The sequence below is a fragment of the Mesoplodon densirostris genome, chromosome 6 (genome assembly GCF_025265405.1).
Source record: "Mesoplodon densirostris isolate mMesDen1 chromosome 6, mMesDen1 primary haplotype, whole genome shotgun sequence".
In the NCBI taxonomy this organism is placed as follows: domain Eukaryota; kingdom Metazoa; phylum Chordata; class Mammalia; order Artiodactyla; family Ziphiidae; genus Mesoplodon; species Mesoplodon densirostris.
Window position 1 is genome coordinate 110,827,418 of NC_082666.1, and position 19,611 is coordinate 110,847,028.

Here is a 19,611-nt window from a genome sequence, read left to right on the forward strand (position 1 = left end):
GGCGCCACCAGGTCGGGGTGGGTAGGTATGCCCTCGGCCTTTGGGTTCGAGGGAGTCAACCTCTTGAAGCGTAGGGACTGCTGGGGAACAGCTGTGGAAAAGTAAGCAGGGATGGCAATGAGCCTGGGATGCTTGCGAGCGCGGGTTATAGGCTCGGGAATCGCGCGTCATTCCCCTGCCTCCCCCGCCGAGTTCCGGGATGGTTCACGCCAGCAGCGCGCGAGGCTTGAAGAGCAGGACGGGGCGGGCTTCTGTTCGGCAGCTTCCCGTCAGCGCGGCCCTATGGATTCTCAGCTGGCTGAGGCTCGCGCTTTGGAAGCCGAGATCACTGCTTTGAGGCGAGCGTGCGCGGAGCCGCCGGCGCCCGGGGAAGACACCTCCCGAGTTCGGTACGTGGCCTTTCTCAGGCCCAGTGGGAAGGGTGAAGATCTCTACTCCAGGCGCCCCGGACCGCCCCACAGACTTTTCCCGAGCACCAGACGTGGGCGGGAACTCGTTATCTGTCTGTTCCAACAGGGCTGAGAGTGATGAGTACACGCGTGGACCCCGTTGTAAACGTATTACCATATATTAACTGATTTAATCACACTCATGGGGAAGGTGTTTTCATTTAAGGTGTTTCATTTCATTTCAAGGTGTTCTCTTCTCGTGCTAGTAACTATCAAGGTGAAACTCTTGCTTATCTCCCTAGCAATCTTGCCTTTAGTGGGCAGCAGTATCTAGTTGGAATTTAAAAACTCTGGTTTCATGGTATTTGTTTTTATGAGTCACCTAACTGTGGCAAGTGATATTGATTCTTCGCTTACTGTAGTGATACGAAATTTCCTTTGAGAAATAATTTAGGTAAAAGAGTAAGTTGATATAAAGAAGAGTAGGCAATGTAGTCTATAGGGGAATTTGGCAGAAGCTGCGAAGGTGATTGTCATATACTGCAGGAGGAGAAGCATCCCTGTAAAGGAAGTGGGGGAACTCCCTGTTTAAAGGCGAAAAAAGCCATATGCACTAACAGATAGAAATAACTGAGGAGTGCCATCTACCATAGAGGGGTGGCATCATAACGTCTTTGTTACTACCAATAGCCATGGTCTGTCGATTACTTACTAAGTGCTAGACTGAGAGATGCAAACGTCTTTATGTGCATCATCTCTTTTTAATACCTACGACAATCCTCTGAGTTAGGTGCTGTTGTTAACCCCGTTTTAGAGTTAGGAAACTGAGGCTCAGAGAAATTAAGTTGCTTGCCTGAAGTCTCAGAGAAGGTAAGTGTTAGAGCTGGATTGGAACCCAAAAATCAAACTTCAAAGCCCAGGCACTTTGCTTACTGGAGAAGGAGAGAAGGGGTCCATGAGTTAATTATGTACCTATTGTCTCAAGCTTGCAAGCTGCTTGAAAAGCAGAAACTGTCTTCATTTTTTAGTCAATTCTAATTTGACATAGATGCAGAGAGAATAAGATTTTCCTGAGCTAACTGGACAAGAGTAGGTTGAAATTGGGAAGGAGGAGTTCTAAAGAAAATGTTTGCATGCATGTTGGAAGGGATCATGAAGGTAGAGGAAGCTGTAACTAGTAAAAGGGAGAGGGAAGTAGGTGAACAGCGAACAAATATGTTCCTCTGCAAGTGAGGGTGTAAATGTATCAGAATGCTTGCTACTCCAGGGGTGCTCCACAGATTGGAAGCTTTAGCATCACTTGGGTTGAAAAGAAATACAGATTTCAGCCCAACCCTGACCTACTGAGTCGGAATCTGCTTTTTAACTAGACCGTTGATGATTTTATGCACTTCAGAAAGTTTGAGGAAGGACCATGATGAAAGATGATTTCCTTAGTGGTCACAGTATGTCATTTTTAGCTCAGGATAGTATGTAGAGTATCCATGTAACCTGAGTCTCCTCAATGATCAAGTTGAGAAAGTCGGAAGAGTCCAAGGTGTTTGGATTTAATAGTTTCTTTAAAAATTTATTGTTACATTTTTTTACATCTTTATTGGAGTATAATTGCTTTACAATGGTGTGTTAGTTTCTTCTTTATAACAAAGTGAATCAGTTATACATATACATACGGTCCCATATCTCTTTCCTCTTGTTTCTCCCTCCCTCCCACTCTCCCTATCCGCCCCCCAGGTGATCACAAAGCACCAAGCTGATCTCCCTGTGCTATGCGGCTGCTTCCCACTAGCTATCTATTTTACGTTTGGTAGTGTATATATGTCCATGCCACTCTCTCACTTTGTCCCAGCTTACCCTTCCCCCTCCCCATATCCTCAAGTCCATTCTCTAGTAGGTCTGTGTTTTTATTCCTGTCTTACCCCTAGATTCTTCATGACATTTTTTTCCCTTAGATTCCATATATATGTGTTAGCATACGGTATTTGTCTTTCTCTTTCTGACTTACTTCACTCTGTATGACAGACTCTAGGTACATCCACCTCACTACAAATAACTCAATTTCGTTTCTTTCTATGGCTGAGTAATATCCCATTGTATATATGTGCCACATCTTCTTTATCCATTCATCTGATGATGGACACAGGTTGTTTCCATCTCCTGGCTATTGTGAATAGAGCTGCAATGAACATTTTGATACATGACTCTTTTTGAATTATGGTTTTCTCAGGGTATATGCCCAGTAGTGGGATTGCTGGGTCATATGGTAGTTCTATTTGTAGTTTTTTAAGGAACCTCCATACTGTTCTCCATAGTGGCTGTACCAATTCACATTCCCACCAGCAGTGCAAGAGGGTTCCCTTTTCTCCACACCCTCTCCAGCATTTATTGTTTCTAGATTTTTTGATGATGGCCATTCTGACTGGTGTGAGATGATATCTCATTGTAGTTTTGATTTGCATTTCTCTAATGATTAATGATGTTGAGCATTCTTTCATGTGTTTGTTGGCAGTCTGTATATCTTCTTTGGAGAAATGTCTATTTAGGTCTTCTTCCCGTGTTTGGATTGGGTTGTTTGTTTTTTTGTTATTGAGCTGCATGAGCTGCTTGTAAATTTTGGAGATTAATCCTTTGTCCGTTGCTTCATTTGCAAATATTTACTCCCATTCTGAGGGTTGTCTTTTGGTCTTGTTTATGGTTTCCTTTGCTGTGCAAAAGCTTTGAAGTTTCATTAGGTCCCATATGTTTATTTTTGTTTTTATTTCCATTTCTCTAGGAGGTGGGTCAAAAAGGATCTTGCTGTGATTTATGTCATAGAGTGTCTGCCTGTGTTTTCCTCTAAGAGTTTGATAGTGTCTGGCCTTACATTTAGGTCTTTAATCCATTTTGAGTTTATTTTTGTGTATGGTGTTAGGAATTGTTCTAATTTCATTCTTTTACATTTAGCTGTCCAGTTTTCCCAGCCCCACTTATTGAAGAGGGTGTGTTTTCTCCATTGTATACTCTTGCCCCCTTTATCAAAGGTAAGGTGACCATATGTGTGTGGGTTTATCTCTGGGCTTTCTATCCTGTTCCATTGATCTATATTTCTGTTTTTGTGCCAGTACCATACCGTCTTAATTACTGTAGCTTTGTAATATAGTCTGAAGTCAGGGAGCCTGATTCCTCCAGCTTCATTTTTCTTTTTCAAAATTGTTTTGGCTATACGGGGTCTTTTGTGTTTCCATACAAATTGTGAAATTGTTTGTTCTAGTTCTGTGAAAAATGCCATTGGTAGTTTGATAGGGGTTGCAGTGAATCTGTAGATTGCTTTGGATAGTATAATCATTTTCACAATGTTGATTCTTCCAATCCATGAATGTGGTATACCTCTCCATCTGTTTGTATGATCTTTAATTACTTTCATCAGTGTCTTATAGTTTTCTGCATACAGGTCTTTTGTCTCCTTAGGTAGGTTTATTCCTAGGTATTTTATTCTTTTTGTTGCAGTGGTAAATGGGAGTGTTTCCTTAATTTCTCTTCCAGATTTTTCACCATTAGTGTATAGGAATGCCAGAGATTTCTGTGCATTAATTTTGTATCCTGCTACTCTACCAAATTCATTGATTAGCTCTAGTAGTTTTCTGGTAGCATCTTTAGAATTCTCTATGTATAGTGTCATGTCATCTGCAAACAGTGTCAGTTTTACTTCTTCTTTTCCGATTTGGATTCCTTTTATTTCTTTTTTTCAGATTGCTGTGGCTAAAACTTCCAAAACGCTGTTGAATAAGAGTGGTGAGAGTGGGCAACCTCGTCTTGTTCTTGATCTTAGTTTAAATGGTTTCACTTTTTCACCATGGAGAATGATGTTGGCTGTGGTATTGTTGTATATGGCCTTTACTATGTTGAGGTAGGTTCCCTCTCTGCCTACTTTCTGGAGAGTTTTTATCATTAATGGGTGGTGAATTTTGTCAAAAGCCTTTTCTGCATCTATTGAGACTATCATATGATTTTTATCCTTCAGTTTGTTAATATGGTGTATCACATTGATCGATTTGCATATACTGAAGAATCCTTGCATTCCTGGGATTAACTTCACTTGATCGTGGTGTATGATCCTTTTAATGTGCTGTTGGATTCTGTTTGCTAGTATTTTGTTGAGGATTTTTGCATCTATGTTTATCAGAGATATTGGCCTGTAGTTTTCTTTTTTTGTGACATCTTTGTCTGATTTTGGTGTCAGGTTGATGGTGGCCTTGTAGAATGAGTTTGGGAGTGTTCCTCCCTCTGCTATATTTTGGAAGAGTTTCAGAAGGATAGGTATTAGCTCTTCTCTAAATGTTTGATAGAATTCGCCTGTGAAGCCATCTGGTCCTGGGCTTTTGTTTGTTGGAAGATTTTTAATCACAGTTTCAATTTCAGTGCTTGTGATTGTTCTATTCATATTTTCTATTTCTTCCTGATTCAGTCTTGGCGGGTTGTGCATTTCTAAGAATTTGTCCATTTCTTCCAGGTTGTCCATTTTATTAGCATAGAGTTGCTTGTAGTAATCTCTCATGATCTTTTGTATTTCTGCAGTGTCAGTTGTTACTTCTTTTTCATTTCTAATTCTATTGATTTGAGTCTTCTCCCTTTTTTTCTTGATGAGTCTGGCTAATGGTTTATCAATTTTGTTTATCTTCTCAAGGAACCAGCTTATAGTTTTATTGATCTTTGCTATTGTTTCTTTCATTTCTTTTTCATTTATTTCTGATCTGATCTTTATGATTTCTTTCCTTCTGCTAACTTTGGGGTGTTTTTGTTCTTCTTCCTCTAATTGCTTTAGGTGTAAGTTTAGGTTGTTTATTTGAGATTTTTCTTGTTTCTTGAGGTGGGATTGTATTTCTGTAAACTTCCCTCTTAGAACTGCTTTTGCTGCATCCCGTAAGTTTTGGGTCATTGTGTTTTCATTGTTATTTGTTTCTAGGTATTTTTTGATTTCCTGTTTTATTTCTTCAGTGATCTCTTGCTTATTTGGTAGTGTATTGTTTAGCCTCCATGTGTTTGTATTTTGTACAGTTTTTTTTCCTGTAATTGATGTCTAGTTTCATAGCGTTGTGGTCAGAAGATACTTGTTATGATTTCAATTTTCTTTAATTTACCAAGCCTTGATTTGTGACCCAAGATATGGTCTATCTTGGAGAATGTTCCATGAGCACTTGAGAAGAAAGTGTATTCTGTTGTTTTTGAATGGAATGTCCTATAAATATCAATGAAGTCCCTCTTGTTTAATGTGTCATTTAAAGCTTGTGTTTCCTTATTTATTTTCATTTTGGGTCACCTGTCCATTGGTGAAAGTGGGGTGTTTAAGTCCTCTCCTATTATTGTGTTACTGTCAATTTCCCTGGTAGTTCTATTTTTCACTTTCTGAGGAGCCTCCATACTGTTTTCAGTAGTGGCTGCACCAATTTAAATTGCCACCAACAGTGCACAAGTATTCTTATTTCTCCACATCTTCACCAACACCTGTTATTTCTTGCATTTTTGATAATAACCATTCTAAGAAGTGTGAGGTTATATCTTCTTATTGTTTTGATTTGTATTTCCCTGATGATTAATGATGCTGAGCACCTTTTCATGTACCTCATGGCCTTCTGTATGTCTTCTTTGGAAAAATATCTGTTGCAATCCTTTGCTCATTTTAGATCGTATGTGGATTTTTGCTATTCAGGTGTATGAGTTCCTTATACATTTTGGATATTGATCCCTTAGGGGATAAATAAGTTGCACATATTTTCTTACATTCCATAGGTTGCCTTTTCACTTTGTTGATGGTTTCCTTTGCTGTCTAGAAGCTTTTTAATTTGATGTACTTCTACTTGTTTATTTTTGCTTTTCTGGCCTAAATTTTTGGTGGCAAATCCAAAAAATTATTGACAAGACCAATGTCAAGGAGCTCACTGCTTATGTTTTCTTCTAGGATTTTTATAGTTTCAGGTCTTTAATCCATTTGAAGTTAACTTTTGTGTATGGTGTAAGATAGTGGTTCCTTCTTCCTTTTTCTTCTGGCTCTCCAGTTTTCCCAACCCATTTATTGGAGAGACTGTCCTTTCCCCATTGTGTATTCTTGGCTTCTTTGTCATAAATTAATTGACCATATATGAATGGGTTTATTTCTGGGCTTTTTTCTCTTCTGTTGATCTATGTGTCTGTTTTATGCCAATACTATATTGCTTTCGTTACTATAGCTATGTAATCTAGTTTGAAATCAAGACTTATGATGCCTCCAGGATTGTTCTTTCTCAAGAATTCTTTAGCTATTCCAGGTCTTTTGTGGTTCCATACAAACAGTAGGATTTTTTTCTATTTCTGTGAAAAATGCTATTGGAATTTTGTTAGAAATTTTATTGAATCTGGTGATTGCATTGGGTAGTATGGACATTTAAACAATATTCTTCTTATCCATGAGTATGGAATATCTTTTCAAATATTAGTATTTTGTCAGTTTCTTTTTTCAGTGTCCTATAATTTTCAGTGTATAGGTCTTTTACCTCCTTTGTTAAATTTATTCCTAGGTATTTTATTCTTTTTGATGCAGTTATAAATGGGATTGGTTTCTTATTTTCTTTTTCTGATAGTTTATTAGTGTATAGAAACACAACAGATTTTTATATTGGTTTTGTATCCTGCAACTTTACTAGTTTGTTTCCTAGTTTTAACAGTTTTATGGTAGAGCCTTTGGTGTTTTCTCTAAATAATATCATGTCATCTGCAAATACTTACAGTGTTACTTCTTCCTTTCTGATTTGAATGCCTTTTATTTCTTTTTCTGGTCTAACTGTTCTGGCTAGGGCGGCCATTACTATGTTGAATAAGTGTGAAGGTGAGCATCCTCTGTCTTGTTCCTGAACTCAGAGGAAGAACTTTCAGCTTTTCACTGTTCAGTATGATGTTAGCTGTGGACTTGTCATGTGGCCTTTATTATTTTGAGGTAAATTTCCTCTATACCCATTTTGTTAAGAGTTTTGATCATAAATGGATGTTGAATTTTGTCAGACATTTTTCTGCATCTATTGAGATGATCACATGGTTTTTATCCTTCATTCTGTTAATGGGGTGTATCACACTGATTTGCAGATTTGAACCATTCTTGCATTCCTGGACTAAATCCCAGTTGTTCCTGGTGTATGTTGCTTAACGTATTGCTGAATTAGCTTTGCTAATGGTTTGTTGGGGACTTACGTTTATGTTTATCAGGGATATTGGCCTTGTAATTTTCTTTTCTTGTAGCGTTCATGTCTGAGTTTGGTATCAGGGTAAAGGCCTCATAAAATGATTGTGTAAGTTTTCCGTCTCTTCTGTTTTTTGGAAGAGTTTGAGAAGGATTGGTTTGCTTCTTTAAATATTTGGTAGAATTCACTAGTGAAGCCATCTGGTCCTGGACTTTTATTTGTAGGTAGGATTTTAAACACTAATTCAATTTCCTTTTTATTAATTGTCTGTTCAGTTTTTCTGTTGCTTCATGATTCAGTCTTGTTCTATGTTTCTAGAAGTTTTTCTGTTTTTTCTGGATTGTCCAGTTTGTTGGCATATAATTTTTCATACTTTCTTATGACGTGAGTGAGTGGTTTCCTTTGTATTTCTGTGGTGTCGGTTGTAATGTCTCTTCTTTCATTTTGATTTTATTTGTGTCTTCTCTCTCTCTCTCTCTCTCTCTCTCTCTCTCTCTCTCTTTTTTTTTTTTTTGATTATTCTAGCTGAAGTTTTGTCTATTTTGTTAACTTTTTGACTAACCAGCTCTTGGTTTCCTTGATCTTTTCTATCACCTTTTTAGGCTGTATTTCATTCTTTTCCTTCTCTGGTCTTTGATATTTCCCTCTACTAACTTTGGGCTTCATTTGTTTTTTATTGCTATGAACTTCCCTCTGAGAATGACTTTTGCTACAGCCCATACTTTGGTGTGTTTCATTTCTGTTTTCATTTGTCTCATGATACTTTTTTACTTCTGTTTTGATTTTTCTTTTGACTCATTCAGTCACGTTCAGTAGGATGTTGTTTAATCTCCATATATTTGTGAATTTTCTAGTTTTCTTGTAATTGATTTCTAGTATAATATCATTGTCGTTGGAAAAGATGCTTGATATAATTTCAGTCTTCTTAAATTTATTAAGACTCGTTTTGTGGCTTGACATATGGCTTATCCTGGAGAATGTTCCTTGTGTGCTTGGGAAGAATGTGTAGTCTTTCTTTTGAGTGGAATATTCTGTATATGTCTGTTAAGTTCTTAGGGTCTAAATGTGTCATTTAAGACCAATGTTTCTTTATTGATTTTCTCTCTGGATGATCTACATGTTGATGTAAGTGGTGTGCTAAAATCCCCTACTATTGTATTGCTGTCTATTTCTCTCTTTAAGGTCTGTTAATATTGTTTTATATATTTAGGAGCTCCTATATTGGGTGCATAAATATTTACCAGTGTGTCCTCTTGTTGGATGAACTCCTTTATCAGTATATAATGACCACCTTTGTCTCTTATTACAACTTTGTCTTAAAGCCTATTTTTCTGATATAAATATGCTACTTTAGCTTTCTTTTAGTTTCTATTTGGATGGAATATCTTTTTCCATCCCTTCACTTTCAGTGTGTATGTCCTTACATCTGAAGTGAGTGTCTTGTAAGCAGCATGATGGGTCTTTTGTTGGTTTTTAAATCTAGTCAGCCACTCTGTGCTTTTTGATTGAAGAATTTAGTCCATTTGCATTTAAAGTAATTTATGATAGGTGTGTGCTTATTGCCATTTTCTTTTTTGGAAGTTTTGTAATTCCATTGCTCCTTTCTTCATCTCTAGCTCTCTCCTTTTGTGATTCGGTGATTTTCTATAGTGGTATGCTTAGATTCCTTTTTATCTTTTTTGTGTCTACTGTAGCCTTTTGCTCTGTGGGTACCATGAGGGTTACATAAAACATGTTTATAACTGTCTGTTTTAAGTTGACAATAACTTAAGTTCTAACACATTCTAAATCTCTGCATTTTTACTCCCTCCCCCAATGTTTTATGTTTTTGATGTCACAATTTAGGTCTTCTTATATTGTGTATACCATAACGAATTGTTGTATTTATTGTTATTTTTACTACTTTTGTTTTTCAACCTTCATATTAGCTTTTAGGTGATTAACCTACCACCATTGCACCATTAGATTATTCTGAATTCTTCTATATATTTACCTTTACCAGTGAGAACTATACTTTCTTTTTTCCTGCTTCTACTTATTGACCTTTTGTGTCAGAGAAGTTCTTTTAACATTTCTTGTAAGGCCTATCTGGTGGTGATGAACTCCTTTAGCTTTTGGTTGTCTGGAAAACTCTCTCTGCTTTAATTCTGAAGGACCACTCTGCCAGTAGGGTATTACTGGTTGGCAGTTTTTGTCTGTCAGCCTTTGGATATATCATGCCACTTCCTTCTGGCCTGCAGAGTTTCTGCTGAAAACTCTGATAGTCTTTTGGGGTTCCCTGGTACATAACAAGTTGTTTTTCCCTTGCTGCTTTTAAGAATCTCTCCTTGTCTTTAACTTTTGATATTTTAATTTTAATGTGTCTGATGTGGGTCTCTTTAGGTTCCTCTTATTTGGTACTTTCTATGCTTCCTAGATCTGATGTCTGTTTCTTTCCCCAGGTTAGGAAAGTTTCCTGCAATTATTTCCTCAAATAAGTTTTCTGCCCCTTTCTCTCCTCTCCGTCAAGGACCCCTGTAATTTGAAAGCTGGTCCATTTGTTGTTGCCCCATAAGTCTTTTAAGCTATTTTAGCTTTTTTTTTCATTCTTTTTCCTTTTTGTTGCTCTGATTGGATAACTTATATTGCCATAATTTCAAATTCACTAATTCTTTTTACTGCTTCATCTAGTCTGATGTTGAACCCCTCTATTGAATTTTTCAGTTCAGTTATTGTAGTCTTCAGGTCTATGACCCCTACTTGGTATTTTCTTATAGTTTCTCTCTCTTTGTTGAAATTCTCATTTTGTTTATCCATTGTTCTCCTGAGCTCTGTGAGCTTCTTTATGATCATATTTTGAACTGCTTATAAGGTAAATCACTTACCTCCATTTGATTAAGGTCTTTTCTTGAGGCTTTATCTTGTCCTTTCATTTGGAACATATTCCAGTGTTTCTTCATTTTCTTGACTCTCTGTGTTGGTTTCTATGTATTAGATAAAACGGCCCTCTCTTGCAGTCTTGGAAGAGTGACCTCGTGTAGTAGATGAACTTTATTGTTCAACTCTGTCTTGGTTTTCTCCCAAACCTTGGTGTTGTCCAAGCAGCCTCTTTATTCTTAGCTGCTCCCAGTAGTTGAGGGTACCTCAAGACTTGTCAGTGTTGCAAAGGGGAGGTTCTCAGTCAGCAGGTAGATTCAGGCTGATTGGCAAGAAGAAGCTCAAGGAGGAGCTTTTAAAGTACGCAAATATACCTCCTTCAGGGAAGACTGCTCCCTCTGCCCTGAGCCCTGGCAATAGCCAGGTAAGAAGTGTTTCTTCATTTGTTACTTTTCTTTTGAAATCATGAACATAAGCCCTGCTGGCCACCAGAGCCAGGCTATAAAGGCATGTGTCCACTGGACAGCATTCACAACAGTTGGGGTACACAAGCCCCTGTCTTGGAGACACTGATGACTTGGGGCCTGGTCAGATGGAAAGCATGAAGGGTAGCATCCTCTGGCCTCCTCAGTCTCTGCAGAGGATTGTGATTGGGCCCTGACTGTGTTTAATGATAAGCCTGCCAATGAGGCTCCAGTTCTGAAGACAAGCTTATTTGTCTCTTTCACAGTAGGATTAGGAGTGCATTTTAGTCTGCTATATCTCCACTGTGCCCTGGGGCCATTAGTCATTTAAGAACTATTTCTCCTTTTGTTACAGTGCTACGGGACCCACAATAAGTTCTGCTGTAAGTTCTGTTGACTGCCAGAGCCCAGTGAATAAGAGGTGTCCAACTGGGCAGCAGCCACAAAAATCAGGGTTCCAGAGAGTGCACAAACTCCTTTCCAGGAGATACTGGTGATATGGAGTAAGACAGAGAGAGAGTACAAAGATGATGCTCTGGCCTCTTTCTTTGGAGGTGTTTAAGTAGGTTCTTGTATGATGTTAAATTAGAAGTCTTCAGGCCAAAGCTTTAAGGTAAGGAAGTAGGCCTCTTAAACAGAAACACTGGTTCCTTTTTTGTTGGCTGCCTCTGTGCTGGGTTCGGGGGTAGGTGAGTCTGCACGCGTGAGCCCTTTAAGAACTGTTTCTCGGTTCCCTATAGTGGGGATCCCCAACCCCTGGGCCACGGACCACTACCGGTCTGTGGCCTGTTAGGAACCAGGCTGCACAGCAGGAGGTGAGTGGCGGCAGAGTGAGTGAAGCTTCCTCTGTGTTTACAGCTGCTCCCCACAGCTCACATTACCGCCTGAGTCTGCCTCCTATGAGCATTATGGTAAGTTGTATAATTATGTCATTGTATATTACAATGTAATAATAATAGAAATCAAGTGCACAATACATGTAATGTGCTTGAATCCTCACGAAACCATCCCCCCCGCCCCAGTCTGTGAAAAAATTGTCTTCCATGAAACTGGTCCCTGGTGCCAAAAAGGTTGGAGACTGCTGCCCTTTAGCCTTGTGAATCTCATGGACCCAAGGCTTGTTGGCTTTCAAAGCTAGATATTTTAGGGGCTTGCCTCTCAGGTGCTGGTCTTAAAATTTGGGGTGCCAGCTGTGGTGTTCACACCTTTCACTCCTCAGGGAGCAGGTCGGGGTTGTTAGTCCCTCTTGATTGTGGGTTGCCGTGCAACAGGTGGCTTTTATGTGGATTGTGTCTCAGCCTCTACTATCCATTTCGACATAGGCTTTTTCTCATTTGCCTGATGTGTAGAGTTGCTCAGCTAGTTTTTGGGTTTCTTTCAGAGAAAACTGTTTCATCTGTAGGTGTAGATTTGGTGTGACTATGGGAGGAGGTGAATTCATCATCCTCTTATGTAGCCAGTTTCAACGTAGAACTATTTCTCCCTTCAACTGTCTCAGTTTTTGCTTTGAGATATAGTTAGCTCTGTATCTGCAGGTTTCATATCCACAGGTTCTGTATCCATGAATTTTGGTATTTGTGGTGAGTCAAGGAACCAATACCTTGCAGATACTGAAGGAAAACTGTATTTTGATATCTGTCATTAGGTTTGTAAATGTTTATAATTTTTATGTCTTGCTGTATTGAATCTTTCATTAATATATATATATTTTTCTTTGTCTCTTATAACCTCTTTTGACTTAAACTCTATTTTGTTTGATATTAGTATCCCCAGTCCTGCTCTCTTTCGGTTCCTTTTTGCATGGAGTATCTTTTTCCATCCTTTCACTTTTAGTCTTTGTATCTGAAGTGATTCTCTTACAGACAGCATATGGTTGAAGCCTGTGGTTTTATCAGTTCTTCCAAACTCAGTCTTTTGTTTGGAGGATTTAACCCCTTTACATTTAAATAAATACTTATAAGGAGAGATTTAATTCTGTCATTTTGCTCTTTGTTTTTTTTGTGTGTGCCCTTAAGCTCTTTTGTCCCTCATTTCCTGCATTTCTGTCTTTTGAGAAGTGCTTAAATTTCTTTCTCATTTGCTTTGATATATATTCTTTCGCTATTTTCTTTGTGGTTATCAGAGGGATTATAAATAAAATGCTAAAGTTACAACACCTTAATTTGAATTTATACCCACCTCATTTCAATAACATACAAAAATTCTGCCTGTTTACAGCTCCATCCCCACTGTTTTTGGTTCTTTTATGTCACAGAATTACATCTTAATACTTTTGTGACCCCTGAACATAAACTAATAATTCTTTTTTTTTTTTTTTTTTTTTTTTGACGGTACGTGGGCCTCTCACTGTTGCGGCCTCTTCCGTTGCGGAACACAGGCTCCGGACGCGCAGGCTCAGCGGCCACGGCACACAGGCCCAGCCGCTCCGCGGCATGTGGATCTTCCTGGACCAGGGCATGAACCCGTGTCCCCTGCATCAGTAGGCGGACTCTCAACCACTGTACCACCAGGGAAGCCCTAAACTTATAATTCTTTTAAATGCATTCATCTCTTAAATTTTGTAGAAAACATGATATGGAGTTACAGATGAAAGTTATACTCATAGTACCTTTAGACTAATAATTTTTTAAAATGTTAAATCACGTAGGAAAAGAAGTTCAGTTACAAGCCATTGTTACCATACTAGTAGATTTTTTATGCCCATATACTAATTTTATTGAGATCTTTATTTCTCCACATGGCTTCATGTTACTATCTAGTGTACTTCTATTTTACTTTACAGGACTGCCTGGAGCATTTCTTGGAGATCATGTCTAGTGGTAACAAACTTCCTCAGCTTTTGTTTATTTGAAAATGTGTTGATTTCTTCCTCACTTTTTTTGAAAATATTTATTTATTTGGCTGCACCAGGTCTTAGTTGCAGAACACAGGATCTTTAGTTGCAGCATGTGAACGCTTATTTGCAGCACGTGGGATCTAGTTCCCTGACCAGGAATCAAACCCAGGCCCCCTGCATTGGGAGCTCAGAGTCTTAGCCATTGGACCACCAGGGAAGTCCCACTTCCTCACTTTTGAAAGAAAATTTTGCCAGAAGGATTGTTGGTTGATGGTTTTCTTCATTTAGCACTTTGAATATATTGGCCCACTGTTTTCTGGCCTCCAAAACTTCTGATGAGAAATCTGCTCTTATATTATTGAGGATCCATTGTACGTGATGATTTCCTTTTCTCTTGCTGCTTTCAAAATCTCTCTTTACCCTTGGTTTTTGAAAATTTGATTATGTCTCATTGTGACCCTCTTTGAGTTCATCTTATTTAGAATTAGTTGAGCTTCTTGAATGTTAGCCTTCATGTCTCTCATCAAGTTTGGGACACTTTTTACCATTATTTCTTTTTTTAAAATTTTTGGCTGCATTGAGTCTTCGTTGTTGCATGCAGCCTTTCTCTACTTGCGGCGAGCGGGAGCTACTCTTTGTTGCAGTGCGTGGGCTTCTTATTGCAGTGGCTTCTCTTGTTGCGGAGCACGGGCTCTAGGTGCGCAGGCTTTAGTAGTTGTGACATGCGGGTTCAGTATTTGTGGCTTGCAGGCTCTAGAGTGCAGGCTCAGTAGTTGTGGCACATGGGCTTAGTTGCTCTGCAGCATGTAGGATCCTCCTGGACCAGGGCTCGAACCTGTGTCCCCTGCATTGGCAGGTGGATTCTTAACCACTGCGCCCCCCCCCCAGGGAAGCCCTTTACCATTATTTCTTCAAATAGTCTCTCTTCCCCTTTTCCTCTTGCTTTTCCTACTGGTGCTCCCACAATGCATGCGCTGGTCCTTGTGGTTGTGTCCCACTGGTCCCTTAGGCTCTGTTTGCTTTTCTTCAGTGTTTTTTCCTTCTGTTCCTCAGTCTCTGTTTCCAGTGTCTTATCTTCAAGTTCACTGATTCATTATTCTGTCTGCTCAAATCTGCCTTTGAATTCCTCTGGTGAATTTTTCATTTTAGTTATTGTACTTTTCAGGTCCAGAATTTCTTTTTGATTTTCTGTCTTTATACTGATGTTTTCCATTTTGTTCACAAATCGTCTTCTTAACTTTCTCCACATCTTCCTTTATTTCTTTGAGCATCTTTAAGACTTCTGTTTTAAAGTCTTTGTCTGATATATCTGCCATTAAGTCTTTTTCAGGGACAGATTCTTTTGAATATTTGTTTTTCTTTCAATGGACCATGCTCTTCTGTTTTTTGTATGCCTTGTGATATTTTGTTGAACATTGGACATTTTAATTTAATAATGTGGTAACTCTGGAAATCAGATTCTCCCCCCTCTTCCCCAGTGTTTGCACTTTTTTTGTTATTGTTTTAGGTTGTTTTGTTGTTGTTGTTGTTGTAGGCTGTCTGTGTGCTGAGGATCAGCCTGAAGTGTAAACTTAATGTCTAATTATGTCATTTCTGAGCTTTTACTTGGATATGTGCAATCATTTTCTAATTTTCCCCACATATTTAGTTTGATTTTTCATGTCCTAGTCTTTAATGTCTGACTCCTGAAAAGGAAAAGGCAAAAATGATGGTGGGAAACAAAAAGTGACAGCTCTTTAAATATTCTTAATGCTACCTCAGCCAGAGGGTAGGGGCTTGCAGCAGTGACTACCCTCCTCTTTGTCTGCATCTCTGTGATCAGCAGCCACAATCAGCAACTGGAGCACAGATACTCAATATTTGGGGGACAGAGTCCTTTTTGCCCACTCTTGCTCCCCTAAGCTGTGTGCGGGTGGCTCCAAGAACATGTGCACAGCTGCTTGCCATGTTGTTGGAGGGGGTGTGGATAGCTACTACTGTGCTAAGAGCTGAAATTGCCCACGATTTACTGTAATGTACGTTTAAGCCTTCTCCATGAAGTTGCAAGCCTTCAGCGGTCTCCAGAGTTCCAAAAAGGTTATATCAGACAGATTCCTCCACTGCAATTGCTTCCTAGTTGGGGAGATAGGTTCCTGGTGCTTCCTACTCTGCCATCTTCATAGAATCCTAGATCATTGAGTTTTAAACTCAAGTCTTGTGTAGATTTGCTTTTAAAGAAAAAAATCTTCTTGTGAACATCTAATTTGGGCAAAAAAATATATGCTACTAAGACAAATTTGCAAATAATAAATAAAACTACAAAACCATAAGACCCATATCCCCAATTCATTCAAAATACCATCATTAATTGTAATGGACCAATGATGTTTTGCTCAAAGTAAATTACTGCTATGAATGAGAATATGCAGGTTATCTTTTTATTTTGTGGTAATACATACATAACATAAAACTTACCATTTTAACCCTTTTAAAGTTTATAGTTCAGTTCACATTGTTGTGCAACCATCACATCATTATCCATCTCTAAAATGATTTCATTGTCCCAGAGAGAAACTTTGTACCCAGTAAACAATAACTCCCCATTTTTCCATTTCTCAGCCACAAGTTCTTCCTTGAGTTCTGCATATCTGTCCTTTAATGTGATTATAGTTTTCTTATCAGTTTGCTCTGTTGGAAATACCTTGAAATTTTCATCCGTAGTTTGCTGTGTCATTGTTTAGTATTCACTTGGAAGGAACTCATTTATATAAAGATTATCTCTGTTCTTTTTTTCATTAGCTTTATCTATTTAATTTTCAAAAAACAAATACAAAAGAGCATGTTGTAGTCTCTCAGATGACATAGAATATACTTATAGTGATATTTTAAATTAGCATTAAAACAAAGTTTAAAAAATTTCTACAGGCTTTATACAAGTTTTGAAATACGAGTGTGAAGATACAGTTAGGTTATTCTTTATAGACATGGTATAGGGTCATAAGAACATAGGCTAATGTAGAGGAATTAGAAATAGAAAAGGAGGGATAGCTATGTGGGGGAGCAGAAAAGCTGACCTCAGATCCAGATGTGAGAGGAGTAATAGAGCAAGGGTGACCCTCAAGAAATGGAACCTGCTATAGCAGGGGACAGATTTTATCATTAACAAGAGTAGGGAAATTTGAAGGAAAAACTAACTTGAAGAAGAAAACATTTGATGCTTTATCAAGTTAAATCTACCTTGCAGGAAGAAGAGATGATTAAAGGTGTGTTTTAGGAGTTACTGGCATAAAAGAGCTGAGATTAATCATCAAATATTCTTCTGGAATGAGAGAATGCATATTCAGAAGAGCAGAGGCAAGAGTGTTAGGGTTTTCTTCTAACATGGGAGACAAAAAGCAGGGACAGTGGAAGACCCAAGATGTAAAATGAGAATCAGGATAATCATGCCCCAGAAGGAAAGGCAAGCATGTTTAAGATAGTGGAAGTCAGCAGTGTAGAATGTGGCTGATAGCATGATGGCAATAAAGGATTACAAAAAATACCATTTAATGCGATTATTTGCTGAAATTTTACTTTTTTCAAGGAAAACAGAGCTATATGTTTTCAGTGCAGAATATCTGATTACAGTGTTGTTTAGAGATTATGCTATTTGTTATTCGTTTGGAATTTTTACCTCTATACTCTTCAATTTCACAAGAATCCCTTTCTTAGTATAAAATGCTTTGTGATACTTCACTTGTTTTAGAATTTGAAGCTAGCTGATTTATTTTGTTTTTAGGTTCATCATATCTTTTAAAATAGTTTGAGGCGTCTTGGGATATCAGACATTTAGGTTGGAACACTTTAAATATTCCAGCCTAAACAGACATTTTAATTTTACAAAGTACTCCTGTTATAATTTATTTTATAGCTGTTTCTAATATGTAGGAGAATGGTATTATAACTTGGTTAGGTTTGTTTTATATTGAGATTACTGATTGCAGTGTTAGTAGCCACATTGGTTTTAAGAAAAATCTTACTGGTTTTAAGAAAAATCGTACTAGTTTTAATGGGAAGAGAGTAAGAAGGATAAAATGGGAATGGTTTGAAGAAATTTATAGATATTAGTTGAAACACTTGTTAGTGGTTTCTTTTTTTTTTTTTTTTTTCCTGCAGTACGCGGGCCTCTCACTGTTGTGGCCTCTCCCTTTGAGGAGCACAGGCTCTGGACACGCAGGCCTCACAGGCCTAGCCGCTCCGCGGCACGTGGGATCCTCCCAGACTGGGGCACGAACCCGTGTCCCCTGCATCGGCAGGCAGACTCTCAACCACTGTGCCACTAGGGAAGCCCGTTAGTGGTTTCTTAATTGAAGTAATTATTTGTGGTATTTGCTTTTTAGAAAATCATTTCAAGAAATATACCAAGCAGATTCTGAAGGATGGGAATTGTCAAAAGATCTGAGAAGTCATCTTGGACATTTAGAATCAGAACTTCATTTTCTAAGTACGCTTACTGGCATCAGTATAAGACATTACTCCAAGAAGACAGAGGACCTAACGAGCACTGAGATGGCAGAAAAGAGTAAGCATTAGTTTCTTTCTTTCTTTCTTTCTTTTTTGGCTGCACCATGTGGCATCTTAGGTTCCCGACCAGGGATTGAACCTGGGCCCACAGCAGTGTAAGTGCTGAGTCTTAACCACTATGCATCCAGGGACTTTCCAGAGTAAGCTTTCATTTTAATCTAGAAGTGGTATTGAAGTTTACCTTATTATACATAGGAAATTGGTTGTCTTATCATTGAATTAAAATTCTGCAAGATAACGATTTGAATGTGTGGTTGTGGTAAACTTGTTTCGTCAAGTGTCTATTCAATATCACAGTGTGTGTAATACTCTTAAAAGCTGCCTGAGGTAGATATTAAAGAAGACACAGTCTGTCATTATGTAACTTAATAGTCAAGTAACAGCCATAAGCGACTTTAAGAACAGAAGCAGCATTAATTTGTAAATCTTAGCTGTTGTTCACTACTGACATGAGAGCTGTGTCATCTGTGGTGCTCTGCTGCTAATGAGCATGGCCTTGTGGCCAAGATAAATATTTCAAGAACTGGACCATTTGGCAGAGGAGGGTTTCTGGTCCCAATGACTTACGTTTTATTACCAAGGATCTGTGATGCACTAACAAGTAAGGGGAAGCTAATTCAGCTGTGCGATTGGATGTTGGGAACTTGGTTTAGAAGAAGGAATCACTTTAGGAAATGCTTCCTGATTTTTCCACCAAAATAACCCTCATGACCAGGGAGAGGAAGAGTGACCCTCAGAAGGTGGTGGGCAGCTCACCTCAGTAAAACTTTGAATTACATGTAGAAATGAAATTTAGACACTTCAGGTACTTGAAAGGAATAGATGGAATACAGAGAATATGGAGAGTGAGATTTTACTGTACAAAAGTCTCAGTCTTTCTGTTTTGAGCCCCAGGTTTACCCCATCTGTAGAGGTACTTGGTGGTGCCCATTCAGAATGCCTTTGAATGGGCTTGATTCTGAGCTTTCCCCATTGCTGGCTTAGGTTTTAATTTTCCTGGATCTGCCAGGTTAGTTCCACTTTTTCGTGTAATATCTAGCTTATCCATCTGATTTTCAGCTTCTAAAATTAGGTTACTCTCATCTTTTTCTCTTTATCCTTGTAAAATTGTGCCCTTCTGGGTGAAGGGGCAATATAGGGGTAGATTAAGAGGTACAGACTATTAGATATAAAACAAGCTATGAGGATATATTATACAACATGGGGAATATAGCCAATATTTTATAGTAACTGTAAATGGACTATAACCTTTAAAAATTGCGAATCACTATATTGTCCACGTGTAATGTATATGTATTGTACAGCAACTATACTTCAGTTTTAAAAAAAACAGAATTGTG

At 38.3% G+C, this 19,611-nt stretch overlaps 1 protein-coding gene across 2 annotated transcripts in view; it reads left to right on the forward strand.

Annotated features, from left to right (window-relative positions):
• Positions 1-10: 10 nt before the first annotated feature.
• The window catches only part of CENPP (centromere protein P), a 242,351-nt gene continuing 222,750 nt past the window's right edge, over positions 11-19,611 (forward strand). Inside the window, exons 1-3 of one of the 2 annotated variants that reach the window (XM_060102416.1) lie at positions 520-557; positions 4,115-4,272; positions 18,088-18,269. In XM_060102416.1, the coding sequence (XP_059958399.1) occupies positions 528-557; positions 4,115-4,272; positions 18,088-18,269 (370 nt within the window). In that variant the 5' untranslated portion in view covers positions 520-527. Of the gene's footprint in view, positions 390-519; positions 558-4,114; positions 4,273-18,087; positions 18,270-19,611 lie in introns of those variants that run through there. The other variant, XM_060102415.1, reaches the window with a different exon arrangement.